Consider the following 16,845-nt stretch of genomic DNA (forward strand, 5'->3'; position numbering starts at 1 on the left):
CACTCTCTCTCTCTCTCTCTCTCTCTCTCTCTCTCTCTCTCTCTCTCTCCCTCCCTCCCTCCCTCTCTCCCTCCCTTTCTCTCTGTCTCCCTCTCTCTGTCTCTGTCTGTCTGTCTGTCTCTCTCTCTCTCTCTCTCTCTCTCTCTCTCTCTCTCTGTCACACACACACACACACACACACACACACTATAATATAGCAACCTTGGAAATCTAGATTACAGAGACATTCTTAGGTATTGCCTGCTCTCAGTGCTTTGAGAGCATTCTTTGACTTTTTTAGTTCTTCTTTTTTAATTGGATATTTTCTTTATTTACATGTCAAAAGTTATCTCCTTTTCCAGTCTCCCCCAAATTCCTGCCTCCCCACCCTTCGAATTCCCTTACACTAGGGCATCAGGCCTTCACAGGACCAAGGGCCTCTCCTTCCATTGATGTCTGACAAGGCCATCATCTACTGCATACACAGCTAGAATCATGGGTTCCTTCATGTGTACTCAATGGTTGGTGGTTTAGGCCCTGGGAGCTCTGGTGGGGAGGAGGGTCTGGTTAGTTGATATTATTGGTCTTCCTATGGGGTTGCAAACCCCTTCAGCTCCTTTAGTCCTTTCTCAAACTCTTCCATTTGGGGACCTGATTGGGGACCCCATGCTCAATCCAATTTCCCCAAGATTCTCTGATACACCCATTCTAGTGAAAAGACTAGTGAAATGTGTTCACAGTTTAACATACAGTTAATTTAAAACTATTTGCAGATCTGTAAGTTTCAGTATTTTCTCATCTTACACTCTTTTTTATAAGAGTGCTGTGGCTATAGATTTTATACTGAGGTAAATTACAAGTTAGGAATTAATTTTTGTGTTTAGTGTATATGATTTCTCTTATTACCATTCTTAAACACCTTCTTCCCATTTTCAATATCCTTTCCTTCAAAGTACTTGCATATGAAATTATCCTTCAGCATCCAACTTCTGAGCCCAAATACTATGCAATCCACATTCGATAATATATAGTAAAATATTGAAAGCTTCATATGTCTATGGTGGAGAGGAGGAAAACAGGGCATGGGATTGTATTTGTTAAAGTTTCTGTTTTTTCTCCACTACATAGAATGATAACACAACAAAAAGTTAATTTCTCCAAATGTGTCAAGAAAATCTTTTTTAACTTGATTAGACATGTAAACAGTAAGAGAGCACTAACTCATAATAATATATTTTCATTCATCTATTAATCTTCTAACATACTGTGTAAAATGTTTCAAAATATAATAGATTTTTTATGATTTAAAATTACTGGTGTTTGTCCAAATTGTACCTATGAATTTCTGTATGACAACAAAGAACTACTACTGGTCCAGAATTTATGTCAATTTTATGAATATTTTATAGTTACTCAAGAAATATGTGGGTATAAATAAACAAGAACTAACATTTAGTTTCATAGCAAGAAAGTGAGAGCCTGTTTATTCTTTTTTATCCTTTTCTTACAATTGATTTTATTACAATATTAGATCTTGATTCACAATTTATCACTGAAATCTTAGGAAAGCTACAAATGGCAAATGAACATGCCCCTGGATATTTCTTCTTGTAGAGTTGTGCAGACTTTAATGAAGAGAATAACAAAGGGGACCAATCACAGTTCTGCTCTAGGGACTAGACACTCCTGATGGAAAATTATAAAAATGACTAATGTTCTATATCACTAACGCAAAGTTTGAGTTTGATTTCAGACTCAAGAGACCATTAAAGCTGAGGACTGTCATGAACAAGAGTATGATTTTCAGATCTAAAATTTTGTCTTAAATATCTTGACACTGAGTGTTTAGAGATTCAGTTAACATAGCTATTTTCTTTAATGTATGAGACAAGAGTCTAAAATCCTCAAAGGAAAACATGTCACTTTTCCCAAGGGAAGCTCTTCTAACAATTGAGATAAATTTTCTGCATTGATTGCAAACAACTGGTCCATTATTAACAACTTTGTCTCTCTGGCCAAAGGGTGGAGGAAAACACTATGAACTCCAATGTCAGAGAAGGCTCCAGGTGAATCAAGGTGAGTACTGGATAATCTTTACCTTGACATTTGATCTTCATGTCCACGGCTATGTAAATCATACATTTTGGGGAAAATTTTTCTTTTCAGCCTTAATCCTTAGTGAACCTTAGTAAACACTAGGTGACAAAAAGAAAGTCATGCTCAAAGAATCCTTCTGGAGAGATAATCCTACCTTGAGTGTGGGAAAGAGGAAATAGAGATTTCTCCCGGCTCTTAGTTCCCTCACGCAAGCAAGCTTGTAAACCAATAAATCAAAAGTCTCACTTGGAGTAAATGTTGGCTTATGGTTTAATATTGCTTTCTACAATTATTCTTACAGATGCCACACATGGTACAAATGACTATGGAAAATGACTCTTCAGTGTCTGAGTTTGTTCTTATGGGACTGACAGAGCAACCTGAGCTCCAGCTGCCCTTATTTGTTCTGTTCTTGATGAACTACACAGCCACTGTGATGGGCAACTTAACTTTAATGAATCTCATTTGTCTAAACTCAAACCTTCACACCCCCATGTACTTCTTCCTCTTTAATCTGTCCTTCATTGATTTCTGTTACTCGATGGTCTTCACACCCAAAATGTTGATGAGTTTCATTTTAGAGAAGAACACCATCTCCTTTGGAGGATGCATGGCTCAGCTGTTTTTCTTCCTATTTTTTGTGAACTCTGAGAGTTATGTGCTGACAGCCATGGCCTATGATCGCTATGTGGCCATTTGTAAACCACTAACGTACAAAGTTATTATGTCCCCTAAGGTCTGTTGTCTGTTGATATTTAGTTCTTACTTGATGGGGTTTGCTAGTGCCATGGCTCACACAGGGTGTATGGTCAGGCTCAGTTTTTGTAATTCTAACATCATCAACCACTACATGTGTGACATCTTCCCTCTCCTCCCACTCTCCTGCAGTAGCACCTATGTTAATGAGCTTATGAGTTCGGTTGCGGTAGGTACGGCTATCATTTTATGCTGCCTCATTATCTTAGTCTCATATGCTATGATCCTTTTCAATATTATTCATATGTCCTCAGGTAAGGGTTGGTCCAAAGCCTTGGGCACTTGTGGCTCTCATATCATAACTGTTAGTCTCTTCTATGGATCTGGGCTGCTTGCTTATGTTAAGCCATCTTCTGCTAAGACTGTGGGCCAGGGGAAATTTTTCTCAGCGTTTTACACTTTATTGGTGCCCATGTTGAACCCTCTTATTTATAGTCTCAGAAATAAGGATGTCAAACTTGCTGTGAAGAAAACTTGGAAAAAAATCACAAGCTGATTTAGCCCATATCTGTCCTTTAGCCACACAGTTTCAGTTTGATGTGCTTTCTCCTTTTTTTTTTGTTTTATTTTTTGTTTTTTACATTACCTATATTCTATTCTTTTTATTTATCATTTCCCTTTATTAGAATTGGTGGAATCTATAGTATGACACATATTTTCTCTTTAAACCATCTGTGAGTACTGGTAGGATTTGAGACATCCTCCATTTCATTCTTTTATTTTAATTTATGCCATGTTCATTGACTGTATCAGATTAAGACCATGATCAGCTTTTACTGATATATGTATGTGTACATATACATATATACATATATACATATATTACATTTACTTTCAAATTTAAATGTATATGTTAAACCTTCCTGAGTTTATGTCTGCCATGTGCATTTAGGGACCTGTCATGGATAGAAGAGGGTTTCAGATTCCTTAGAAATAGAATTACAGGCGTATGGGACCACAAGCTTGATGCTGTGAAAAGAACACATACCTTTTGTAAGAGTGTTACAAGCTCTAAACAGCTGAATCCTCTTCTCTGCCCACATTGTCTATTTTTTCCAGCAAACAAAATTTCTGGAGTGCTATGCCTTATATCTAACTCACTTTATCCTGGGTTTTTGTTTTCTGATATAATTTTGATGTGTTTCCTTAGTTGAAGGGATTTTTCCCCCTTCACTTTCATTCTAACAGACGAGAAGACAAGTATGGTAATGATATTTCTTAAAATTCTAGCAATTATTCAATATGTTTCTTTTTCTAACATTTTAACTTGAAATTGATGATGGAAATCTGTAATTAACTGGAATAAGTTTTCACCTCTATGGTTTCCAGAGTATACGTTAGGGCTATTCCACTGCACATGTATCTCCATTTCCCCCGAGTTTGAGACTTTTTCAGAAAATGAACATTTTTGTTATGTATACACTGGAAATTGTCACTTTCTTGTTTGTGATATGTAGATTGTTTCCCTGACTCTTTTTTATAAAATTGCACATTTCTGTTCAAAGAACACCGTGTTTTCAATAATACCTAGATTATCCCCACTGTTCCATAGAAAGGATAGTTTTTTCTTAAATGATATCAATTTACTTCTGTAAAAGAAGTAAACAGCACATGGGATAAAGACATATTGATTTAGTTCATGGATTTGTGACTGGATTTCTATGACCAAGAGGAATCTGTATTTCTGTCCCTCTATCCACATCTTCCTCTATATCTATCTAGATACACAGCTATCTAGATGTATCTAGTTGAGGATACGGTCACATGAGTACTTCAAGACCATAAACTATTGATTCACAGTTCATTTTTTTACACATGTTGCATTTCTTATGCAATAATACAGGAAAAGAATATTGAAATGTGAAGAATCAGATAACTGCTAGAGAATTATTCCTATGATTTCCCAAAAAAAAAAGGAATCACTGAGAATATGGATTCAGTCAAGATGCCTGAAGCAGAGAGCTTGTCTACAAGATTTCAGGATCAATTTTTTCTTTGTTTCTTTTATAACAGCATCTCTCTACAGACCTCAGAGTAATGTAGAGTCAACCTGCTAAGCTACAAAAGCAACATTTTGTTTGTTATTTTTTATTAGTGATTCTCTTTCTGGAGAGACAGTAGTAAGGAGTTTTGTTAAACCTTTCTGAAATATCATGTCACTATTCTTATTGTTTAGTATATGTACTAAGAAGTTTATTAAATGTTTCATCTTTAATTAGCTAGAAATATAATACATTCATGAAATATATAATCAATAAGCATTGCATTACATTTTTAATTTATTTTGGAGATATAATAATATATACTTCATATTCTTGACTGAGAAATCCACAGGCAATGCAGATAATGAGTGTCTAAATTCCCTCAGTGAAGTTCCCTGACCATCTTTCTGTCATTTTTGCATTAGAGTCTGTTTTCTTCCAGGAATTGTATAGTTACAATGTGTTTTGTGAGTTTCCTAAATACTATAAGCACCTGTCTTCCCTTCCAGAGGTAATATTGCAACTAAAAAATAATTACATGGATCATGAAAGCGTAATTTTTATATTAATAATGTCTCAAAAAATCTATGACTTTGATTTAGAACTGCAAAAATTAGAAAAAAAATGATGCCTGTGAAATATGAAATCAATCTGATGAAAATTAGTGGTATGAGAGCAGTAAAAATTTCAATTTATTTTAATATGAGTATGTTTATTAAATATTCTTATTTTCTCAAGCGTAGTTTGAAAACTTAGAGTCTTTTGCAATTTTTTGAACTTGTGCATATGATTCAACAGAGTAGTGAAAGATAGTTTTGTATTTGAGATTTCTCTATTGAGAATTCTTTGTTTAGACCTATTACCCAGTTTTAAATTTGATTATTTGGTTTTTTGATGTTTGATGTCTTCCATTCTTCCACTTGATGTGGACTTGTTAAAAATATTTTCCCATTCTATTGGTTGCTTCTTTGTCTGAGTGGTAGTGTTGTTTGCCTTATGGAAGCTTTTCCTCAGGTTCCATTTGCTAATTATTGATCTTAGTGTCTGCTCTAGTTGTGTTCTGTTCAGAAAATCTTCTCCTTTACCAATGGTTTCAAAGCTACTTTTCCACTTTATTTTCTATCAGGTTCAGGATATTTGATTTTATGTTGATGTCTTTGATACACTTGGACTTGTGTTTAGTACAGGGTGATAGTATGCATCTCTTTGCATTCTTCTGCATATACACATTCAGTTTGCCCCGCACTATTTGTTGTGAAAAATTGTGTTAGAATTTTGGTGGGCATAGCAATAATCTGTAGGCTGATTTTGGTAAGATGAAAATTTTTACTAGGCTTATTCTACTAAGCCATGGGTATGAGAGATCTTTCCATTTCCTGTTATCTTCTTCAATTTCTTTCTTCAAAGACTTGAAGTATTTATAATACAAGTGTTTACTTACTTGTTTGTTTAAAGTTACTCCAAGATGGCTTTTGATACTACTGTGAAAAGTGTTGTTTGCCTAAATATTTTCTCAGTCCATTTGTCATTTGTTTATAGGAAGGCTACTACTATTCTCTTATATAGCTAGGTCCTACTGAAAGTATTTATCATGCTTAGGAGTTCCCTGGTTTATGTATACTATCATATCATTGGAAAGTAATAATAATTTTTTCCTTTCCAATATGTACATCCCTGATGGCCTTATTGCTCTAGATAAGACCTCAAGTTCTATAATTAATAAGATGGGGAAAGTAGACAGCTGTAAACACCCATGCTTACTTATTAGGGCAAGGTCATCTGATAGGGCCTAAAGGAATTAAAACAGGTGATTTGGAATGTCCACCAAAAAGATTAAGCTGTGGCAATTTTATTGAGAGCAATCAGAGATTTTATACCTTTTTCAGAAACAGAATATAGTGACAATTGCCAAGATAAAAACAGTTGTAGTTGCCATAATATAATTATTTTTGCAAACTTTACAGGTTATACAAGATTAATGTCTAAGACCAATTGTCTTGTTAAACTTCCATGCTTTCTTGCCTTCCAAGGGAACATACAGAAAAACACAAGAGTGGGCTGAATGTTTCAATACATGAAGGAGTGTGTTGGTCTCTCAGGAATCAATGGGTAGTCCATGTCCAAGGAACCACAGACTCTAACCTGAAAAACCTATAGTACATGTCTCTCAAGGCAATTATGCCAGATCAACTCCATGGTTTCCTGTATCCAATCTTTTCTTGTTTCTGATTTTAGTAGAATTGCTTTACGTTCCTGTTTATTTAAGTTGATGTTAGCTGAAAATTGCCTTTATTTTATGTTTAGGTATGTCCCCTGTATCATTGATCTCTTCTGAAAATTTACCATGTAGGAGTATTTAATTTTGTGAAATGAATATTCTACATTTAATGAGAAAATCATGGGATTTTTGTTTTTCAGTGTGTTTTTATAGCAGACTACATTAACTGATTTTCTTATATTAAACCATCCCTGCATCTCTGGGATGAAGTCCAAGTGATCCTGGTGGATGATCTTCCTGATTTGTTTGCAGATCTGGTTTGCAAGTATGTTTGTGCTTATTTCTGAATCTACATTCACCACAATTTTTTACGTAATTATGCTACATTGTAGAGTAATTATGTGGTTTGTGTATCAGGGTAACTGTGGCCTCATAAAGTGAATTGGACAGTGTTTTTTCTGTTTCTGTTTGTAGAACAGCTTGAGGATTATTGATATTAACTCTTCCTTGAAAGTCTTATATTACCAATTCTGCATTAAAATCCATCAAGCCTTGAGGTATTTTTGGTTTTAAGGCTTTTAATGACTGTTTCTGTTTCACTGGAGGTTATGGGTCTATTTAAATTGTTTATCTAATCTTGATATAACTTTAGTGAGTGGTGACTATTGAGAAAATTATTCATTTCTTTTAGATTTGTTTTAATTTGGAAGAGTATATCTTTTTAAAGTATAGTCTTTTGATTCTCTGGATTTCCTCAATGTCTGTTGTTTTGCCTTCTCTTTTATTTCTGATTTTATTAATTGGGATATTTTTCTTTGTATTTAAGTTAGTTCAGATAAGTGTATGTCTATCTTGTTGATTTTTTCAAAGAACAAATTCTTTGATTTATTCTTTGTACTGTTCTCTTTGTTTCTGTTACATTGATTTCAGCCCTGAATTTGATAAATTTTTTTGCCCTCTAATCCATTTAGATATATTTAGTTCATTTTGTCCTACAGTTTCTAGGTGTGATTTTAAGTTGCTAGCATGAGACCTCTTCAAATTTTGTGTAAGTACTCTTAACATCATCCTCATTGTGTCTCGTTAGTCTGCAAATTGTTTTTTTTTTTTTTGGTAATTTTCATTGGATTCTACACACATTTGAATACACAGGAATCACATAAAAACAAAATTAGAAGCCATAATGTATATGCAGAGGACCTGTGAGGTTAAAATAAGTGCTCTGGCACAACATTATATGAGACAAGGAACCTCCAAATATGCTGTTGACCATGCATTACTGGGTTTTAGTTTCCTTACTAAGACTCCTACAGAGAAAAGTAATTTTTCATTTGAAATGTTTATCAGTTGGAGATAGCTTCTGTGTTAGGGATGGGGCATATGTTCACTTCTATGCTCAGCTCCAAGACCCCATCTCTGTCTGGGGTAGATTCCTTTAGGTCCTATGACCTAAAGTAACAGAGATGTTATACCATCATGCACCTTTATACATGCATCAGTTGTGTTGCCTTTAGGAGTTCTTGGATTTTTTTTCTTTTCTTTATCCCTTCTGGATCTTAAAGTCTTTCTGTCTATTCTTCTAGTCTATTCTTCTATAGCATCCTTGAGCCATGTAGGGAAGAATTTTAAGATGTTCCTTTTAGGGCTGAATGTTCTAAGGTCTCTCATTCTCTGAACATTGTCTGAATGTGAGCCCTTTTGTTGGAGGAAGCTTCTCTGGTGATGGTTGAGCAAGGAGCAGAACTATAACGAGTGCAGAATATCATTAGGAGTAATTTTATTGTTATATTATTGAATTAGAGCAATCATGTTTGGTTTTACCCTTGGTCTATGATACACCTAGTTTCCGGATCTTGGCTACTCAACCAATGTTAGATAGGAGTTCCACCTCATGGAGTTGGAATTAAATCATATCAAAGGTTGGTTGGTTTCTTCCAAAAAAACTTGTGCCATTGTTATATCTATTATCTTCAGGCAGGTAACCATTATTGATTTAAAGACTTCTAGCTGGAGTGGTGTTTACATGTCTCCTTTGATAGTATTTAGCTTTCTCTTTACAGAAGCTGCAACATTTCTCCATAGGCGTGAAGTTTTTAGGTAGTCTTTCAGTTACATATCTTTTAGTTCAGTGAGTTGTATAGGTGTTTCCATCAACAATAGGGCCTTACTGAATGGACAGCAACTCATAGCCTTCTTAATAGCCTGTGTTGTTTGGTGGTTCCCATGAGACTCTTTTGAGCAACAAATCAATTAGACGAAACCTATTTCAGGCACTGGGAGTTTCATTTGGTGGTGATCATTGTGTAGTTGGGGCTCTGCCTTCCATGCTTTTTGGCAGTTTAATTTAAATCAACTTTATATAAGTATATATTATAGGAAATTTATAGTGTACTGGGATTTAAAATACCCTCTCAAATGGCTGTTTTGTCTGTCCCTCCTCATATATTCTCCCTTGCTTCCTCATATCTTACTACTCTCTGTTTGACCCTCCTCTTCTAATCCCCATGGCATCTATGTATAACTATTCTACTGGCCATTTCAAGGGAGATCTGCCCTTCTCCCTGTTCATTACTCTATCTCTAATCTCTGTGATTATATAGACTGTAGTTTTCTTATCAATGATCTCCTAGCTAACATACACATACACATGAGCGTATACTATATTTGTCTTTCTCTTTGCTACATCTTGGAAGATAAACTGTGAGTCCTGTTTGATGAGAGGTAGAGAAAATTTGTCCACAGCTAAGTGTTCAGTGTCATTTATAGCCTAACCAACAGTTTGGAAGGAGAAAAATAGTTGTGTATTTATGCTTCCAAATTTCAAATTTTACTACAAAGTTGTAGTGATCAGGATAATCTGCTGTAGAATAACTATAGACAAATTAATGAAATAGAACTGAGGGTTCAAAAGTAAACCCTGAATCCATGGTTAATTAATTTCAACAAAGTTGTCAAGACTATACAAATAAGAAAAGAATTGCTCTACTACAAATAATTGATAATTTAGGATAAATCTATCTATCTATCATCTATCTATCTATCTATCTATCTATCTATCTATCTATCTATATTCTGCCTTTTTCATAAATGCTCAAAAAACACACAAAATTGATGAAGTTAAATGTAAGAATGTTGCATAACAATTTTCTTTGAATCGAAGCAAGGCAGATGACTATGTAATAGAATCTCACAAGTCTAGTAAAGCTAAAATTTACAAATTCTCAAGGTCATCCTGAATATCATGGAGGCAGTAAATAACTTCTACAAGGAGGAAACGGACGGATCAGCTACTTGGAAGTCATTTACTGGCTGTAGAAGTTTTTCAATAGTCACCAAGTGTGTGGCTAGCTTTTTGATGTAATTATATTTTAGTAAAAAACAAATGAAAATTCAGGGTTGGTTGTGATGAGTACAATAAAAATGCAAATTTCTTGCAGTATTTAACAGGGCTTCGAACTGTCAACAAGGAGAATTAAAGATCTCCACTTTATCTAGTTAAACTTGTATGATTTCTTTTCCTGCTTGTCAGTTTTAAGGAACTTTACCCATATTTCAGAAGTATACTCACTGAAAGCTAACATTATTTCCTGGAATCCAAACTCTGCCTGGTGTAAAGCTACTCTTGTCTTCTCCTGCATAATGCGTGTATGGTGTTCTCAGACTGAAGACTGATTGCTAAACTCAGTAACAGAGCCCCGAGCTCTGCAACGATAGGTTCATCTAATAACACATTGTTTAAAATGATGTACTGGGCAAATGTTATACAAAAAATGTGATTAATGGGTAAACAAATTTTTTATTTCTTGAGTCTGCTCAAATTTTATATAATATTAAAAGTTGATAATATAAACATATATATAATAACATATATAATAAACATATATATATATATATATAAACATATATATATATATGTAATCATCTTACATATAGCCAACTGCAGATCATGTTATAATACTTTGTAAGTTCTCTGAAGTATTTCACATTTCCTCTTTCTGTGACCCTTCTAGTCAATCTCCAACTTTAGCCAGCATATCATGTAAATAGTGTTTCAATCCCTATTAGATTTGAGTGTTTAGGCCATTCTTTTAAACCTTATTGATAATCTATAACTTTTGAAGAGATCATACTCAGTCTAATACATATATGTGTGTGTGTGTGTGTGTAGACTTATTTGTTGATTTTGTAATTTTAGATAAATATATTGATTGCTTATAGATCTTTAAAGCATCACTTACAGTGTTTTTCTTGTATTGACCTTACTATCCTCACCATAGATTAAGTGACTCCATTATTGCCACTATTCCATTTGCAGTGTCTTTGTCCTACTAATCTACCTACTACTACTATCCCCATAATCTCTTTTTGTAGAGGAATTTTAATCTAGCAACACAGTTCATTTGCCAAGAAATCACATCTAAATACATTCCCACTCTATGTGATCAGGTTAGAATGTACATATGCTCTTAATTACAGTGTGATTTAGCTGGAATACAGATAAACCCATAGGTCACACCTCTGATTCCAAGTAATGAAAGTAAGACTAGTTTATAGAAGAAAGAAGCTATGTTTGAAAGTGGCATTTAATTGAGGGGCAGAGAGATTTGATCAGAAAAATAAAATTGACAGAATGACTTGGAAATAGGATATTCCCGACTCTCATAAGAACAGACAGGAGAGGAGACTTAAGAGCACAGTGCAAAGAAAGAAACAGGACAGAGATACAGAGAGAGGAGGGGAGGGGGAGGGGGAGGGGGAGGGGGGAGGGGAGGGGGAGGGAAAGGGAGAGGGAGAGAGAGAAACAGAGATAGAGACAGAGACAGAGAGACAGAGATACCTAGAGAGACAGACAGATGTGCACATGCACACACACACACACACACACACACACACACACACAGAGAGAGAGAGAGAGAGAGAAAGAAGGAGGCAGTTTTAATAGTACAGCTGTTGCCAGAGAATGAGAAGGAACCAGATAATTAGAACAAATTTCTAGAATTAGTTTCAGGCCAAGCAGAGCAATTCAGTCATAAGGTGAAAGAAGCCAGTTTGAGTCAGTCAGCTTAGAGAAGAGTTTGAGCCAGAATAGCTGAATTGAACCAGACAGGCAAAGGTCAAAAATAACTGGAAAGTATTACTTTACTATTAGTAAGCACTCTAGATTACAATTATATTTGGTGAATAAAAATTACATCTTTTTAATTTTCTGTTTTATTTCTCTAGGCAAATATAATATAAAATTATATTGCTTATATTAATTTTTCCTTTATCTTGAGCTCAACATAATGTTTATTAAGTTTAAATCACAGTTTTGGATACATGAGAACATTTACTTGGGAGGTAGATGCCATTAAATTTATTTTAACTAATTTATTTAATCCTTCTTTGATAGACATATTAGTACATGAAAGAAATTTAAATGGGCACTCATACCCTAGATTTTATTGAGGACTTAAATTAAAAATACAATATCATTTAGGGAATGTGAAGGAAATGAGGACAAGTGGGGAAGAAGAGGAGGAGGAAGAAGAGAAAGACGGAGTAGGATGGGAATGGAAAAAGATAGATATCTTTTGAAATATAAATTTAACAAGATATATACAGGTTCTGTTGTGATATTAACATAAATTATCCTCCAAAGGTTCATGTGCTTAAAAGTTGGATCTCAGATAATAGGGCTGTTTGGGAGACTACGGAACCTGGTCTGTATGTAGCTTCAGTAACAGAAATGTGTTGCTGTGGCTAGTCATTCAAGGTTGTACCCAGTTAAAGATACAGTTGGAGCCTTCAATTTCCTGGCTGTTGTTCTTCATGACTTTGCTTCATGCTTTCATTATCGTTGAAAATCGGAGCCTCCTCCATCCACCAGGCCTTCTCTACTGTGCCTTCGTCAGCCAGCATAGACTGATATCCTCTGAAACATTGAAACAAAATAAACTTTTCACCTACCCTCAGATTGTTTCTTTGGGATCCAGGGATGATAAAAATAACATAAACTTTCAGAATGTGTATAAACTACAAAATTCTGATTAAAGTAAATAAAAGAAGCACACAAACGAAAAGTTTCCATTTTATAGCATTGTTGAAAAATATAATGTATCAGGTGTTTTTGTTGTGTAGATTTAACCAGTTCAACTCACATTCTAGATTTTTCCAGTGTATATATGATCAAACAATAAGCAACAAAATATTGAAGAAAATAATGCAGATGATAATCCTCAACTTTTTGACTTTGAGCAACTATAATAACCTGAGATCATATTAATAGTGAAAAACCTAGATACTTGAATCAGTAGAACAAAATGTAGACTCCAGACATTGACCTTCATAAAATTGCCTACTGGTATTTGCCAAGGTGACAGCCACACATTATAGAAGCAACAGTTGTTCTATAAAGCTGATGACATAGCTTACTACACTAGGTTTAATGACTTCAGACACAATAGTATCCACATCTATAATTCATGTATTCCACCAAGGAAATGTCATATGGTGAATATGGTGATAGGAGATTAGACAGTTATCCTGGTATATTTAAAGAGGGTCATTGACTCTGCCTCAAACTGGTAGAATATGTGGACTCACACTTAAATGTGGCCTGCATTGGTGTATCATGGCATAGGCACAGCTACACACACACACACACACACACACACACACACACACGGTTCCCAAAGATAACCTCAATTATAAATGGAAACTGAAAAGATAATTCCTTGTTAGCCTGTTCTCTACTGCTTTGATAACATTCTTTGACTTTTTTCTCATTAACTCATTTTCCCTAAATTTCCCATTTCTCTGTCATGAATTCTTTCTCTAATGTGACCAAGGTCCTCTGAAACCCTGAATCCTCTGGAAAGACTGAGATTTGTTCACAGTTAAAGATAGAGCTAATTTAAAACTGCAGATTTAGAAGTCTCAGCATTATTTTTTTATCTTACACTCTTTTGTAAGAGTGTTATGGCTTTAGATTTTATATTTAGGCAATGACATGTAAATTAATTTTTGTGTATAGTGTGCATTATTCTTTTTATTATCAGTCTTAAGCAACTTTGATCATATATCTAATGATATCTTTTTTTTCAAAGTAGTTCACATGAGAAAACATATTTAAAAAGTACTTTTTCTAAATCTAATGTCTATATAATGCACATTTGATAATTATCTAAAGAAATATCACAATATAAGCCTGATTTTTATATGGTAATGAGAAAAAGAGCATGGCATGGAATAGGAGGGGCCAGAGATTCTATTTTGTCTCTACTACATAGGGCAACATTACAGCAAAAACTTATCTTTTCCATCTGTGCCAAAAATGAACAAATTTATTTACCTTGGTAAGAATGTAAACAGTATGAGAACTAACATATACTAGTATATTTTCATGTATTTAGTAACTTTCTAATACACTTTATAGACTTTCTCAATGTATGATAGTCTTTCATATTATTCATTTGAATTTGCTATTGTTTGCAAAATTGTATCCAGAAATTTTTGTACAATAACCAAAAACTTTACTAATAGGCCACAATTTAAACCCATCTTTATGAATCTATGTTACAGTTATTCATAAGAATATTCACATGTAAACAAATAATGACAAACCTGGGTAGTCTAGTTTCATGGCCTGGGAATGAAAAGTTCTTATGTCAATTAATACAAACTTTAGAGCCTGTTCAAAATCTTTTATCCCCTTCCTTCAAGTGTTTTTGTACAATATTAATCCTTGGTCAATAGTTTATTAATGAAGTCATATAAAAGCTACAAATGGCATGTGAATATGTCCCTTTACATTTCTTCTTGTAGAGCTGTGCAGAACTTAATGAAGGGAATAACAAAGGGACCCACTCACACTTCTGCTCTGGGGACCAAATACTCCTGCTGGAAAATTATAAATGGAATAGAATGTTGAATCTCTAAAGGACTGATATTAGTTCTCTGGTACAAACTCAACAATTTAACCCTCAAGGGACTCATCCAACATGGAGACTATCTTGAAGATGTGATTCTAATAAATTTTCTCAAAAATCTTGATCTTGAGACTTTGGCGACTCATATAAGAAAGCTATTATCTTTTTTTGTATGAGACAAGAATCTTTGTGAACTCCTCAAAGAGTAACCATGTCATTTTCCCAAGGGAACCTATTGTCGTGAGATACATTTTCTGCACTGATTGCAATTACCTGGTCCAATATTAACAACTTTAGCCCTCTGTGCACAGTGAGGAGGAAGATTCCAGGAACTCCAATGTCAGGAAAGGCTCCAGGTGAACCAAGGTGAGCACTGAATAATCTTTATCTTGACATTTTGTCTTCAAATCCACTGCTATGTAAATCATAAATTCTGGAAAAAGTGCATGCATTGCACTTTTCAGCCTTAAATGTTGGTAAACACTAAATGAAAGGAAGGATGTTTTATTTGAGGAAATTAAGGTTTCCCAGAATCTTTCTGGAGTTTTATACATAGGACAGAAGGGGAAAGAGGAAATGGGGATTCCTCAAGACTGCATCCAATTCAGGCATAGAAACCAATAATTCCAGCTCTGCCCTTGGAGTGAAAGATAGTTTATATGTTAATAAAATCTACACTTACTCTTACAGATGCTACACAGTGTGCAAATGACTATGGAAAATGATTCTTCAGTGTCTGAGTTTATTCTTATGGGACTGACAGACCAACCTGAGCTCCAGCTGCCCTTATTTGTTCTCTTCTTGATGAACTACACAGCCACTGTGATGGGCAACTTAACTTTAATGAATCTCATTTGCCTAAACTCAAACCTTCACACCCCCATGTACTTTTTTATCTTCAATCTGTCCTTCATTGACTTCTGTTATTCAATGGTCTTTACCCCCAAAATGCTGATGAGTTTTGTTTTAGAGAAGAATACCATCTCCTTCAGAGGATGTATGACTCAGCTGTTTTTCTTCTTATTTTTTGTGAACTCTGAGAGTTATGTGCTGACAGCCATGGCCTATGATCGCTATGTGGCCATCTGTCAGCCACTGCTCTACAAGGTTGTTATGTCACCTGGGATCTGTTGTCTGTTGATATGTGGTACTTACTTGATGGGGCTTGTTAGTGCCTTGTTCCACACAGGTTTTATGACAAGGCTCAACTTTTGTGATTCAAAAATCATCAACCACTACATGTGTGACATCTTCCCTCTCCTTCGGGTCTCCTGCAGTAGCACCTATCTCAATGAGCTTGTGAGCTCTGCTGTGGTGGGTACAGCTATTATCTTATGTTGCCTCATTATCTTAATTTCTTATGGTATGATTCTTTATAATATCATACATATGTCATCAGGTAAGGGTTGGTCCAAAGCCTTGGGAACTTGTGGGTCTCACATCATAACTGTTAGTCTATTCTATGTAACTGGCATGCTTGCTTATGTCAAGCCATCATCTGCTGAGACTGTGGGCCAGGGAAAATTTTTCTCGGTATTTTACACATTTTTGGTGCCCATGCTGAATCCTCTTATTTACAGCCTCAGAAACAAGGATGTCAAACTTGCTGTGAAAAAAACATGGAAGAGAATCACATGTTAATTTACCCATTGATATGATCTTTAGCCTCATCCAATCCAGTTTGATGTGTCTTTCGCCATCCTCTTGTATTTACATTATGTATATTCTATTATTTTCTCGGCTTTTGTCCTTCAGTAGGATTGATAAAATTTACACTATATCAACATATCCTTTCTTTTCTAAATATACAATGTCTCTATGTATATGTGAGGATATGAGATGCCCTTAGATTCAATGTGTTTAGGATGATGTCATGTCTAGTGCCGCTACAGGATTAAGAGCC

The 16,845-nt window shown here is 34.8% G+C and overlaps 2 protein-coding genes across 2 annotated transcripts; both read left to right on the plus strand.

The window, feature by feature from the left end:
- Nucleotides 1-2,371: 2,371 nt before the first annotated feature.
- On the plus strand, nucleotides 2,372-3,328 carry LOC114611226 (olfactory receptor 143). The gene has a single exon (XM_028755874.1). The coding sequence runs from the start codon at nucleotides 2,378-2,380 to the stop codon at nucleotides 3,326-3,328; it is 951 nt and encodes a 316-aa protein (XP_028611707.1). The 5' UTR covers nucleotides 2,372-2,377.
- A 12,298-nt stretch (nucleotides 3,329-15,626) lies between these two features.
- LOC114611222 (olfactory receptor 143-like) lies at nucleotides 15,627-16,621 on the plus strand. The gene has a single exon (XM_028755871.1). It carries the CDS (start codon nucleotides 15,633-15,635, stop codon nucleotides 16,581-16,583), a length of 951 nt encoding a protein of 316 aa, XP_028611704.1. The 5' UTR covers nucleotides 15,627-15,632; the 3' UTR covers nucleotides 16,584-16,621.
- The last annotated feature ends 224 nt before the right edge of the window (nucleotides 16,622-16,845 follow it).

Source organism: Grammomys surdaster, unplaced genomic scaffold (genome assembly GCF_004785775.1).
Source record: "Grammomys surdaster isolate TR1022 unplaced genomic scaffold, NIH_TR_1.0 126086, whole genome shotgun sequence".
In the NCBI taxonomy this organism is placed as follows: domain Eukaryota; kingdom Metazoa; phylum Chordata; class Mammalia; order Rodentia; family Muridae; genus Grammomys; species Grammomys surdaster.

Coding starts and splice junctions, on each gene's coding strand:
- LOC114611226 (XM_028755874.1), top strand. CDS start 2,378: ATGCCACACATGGTACAAATGACTATGGAAAATGACTCTTCAGTGTCT.
- LOC114611222 (XM_028755871.1), top strand. CDS start 15,633: ATGCTACACAGTGTGCAAATGACTATGGAAAATGATTCTTCAGTGTCT.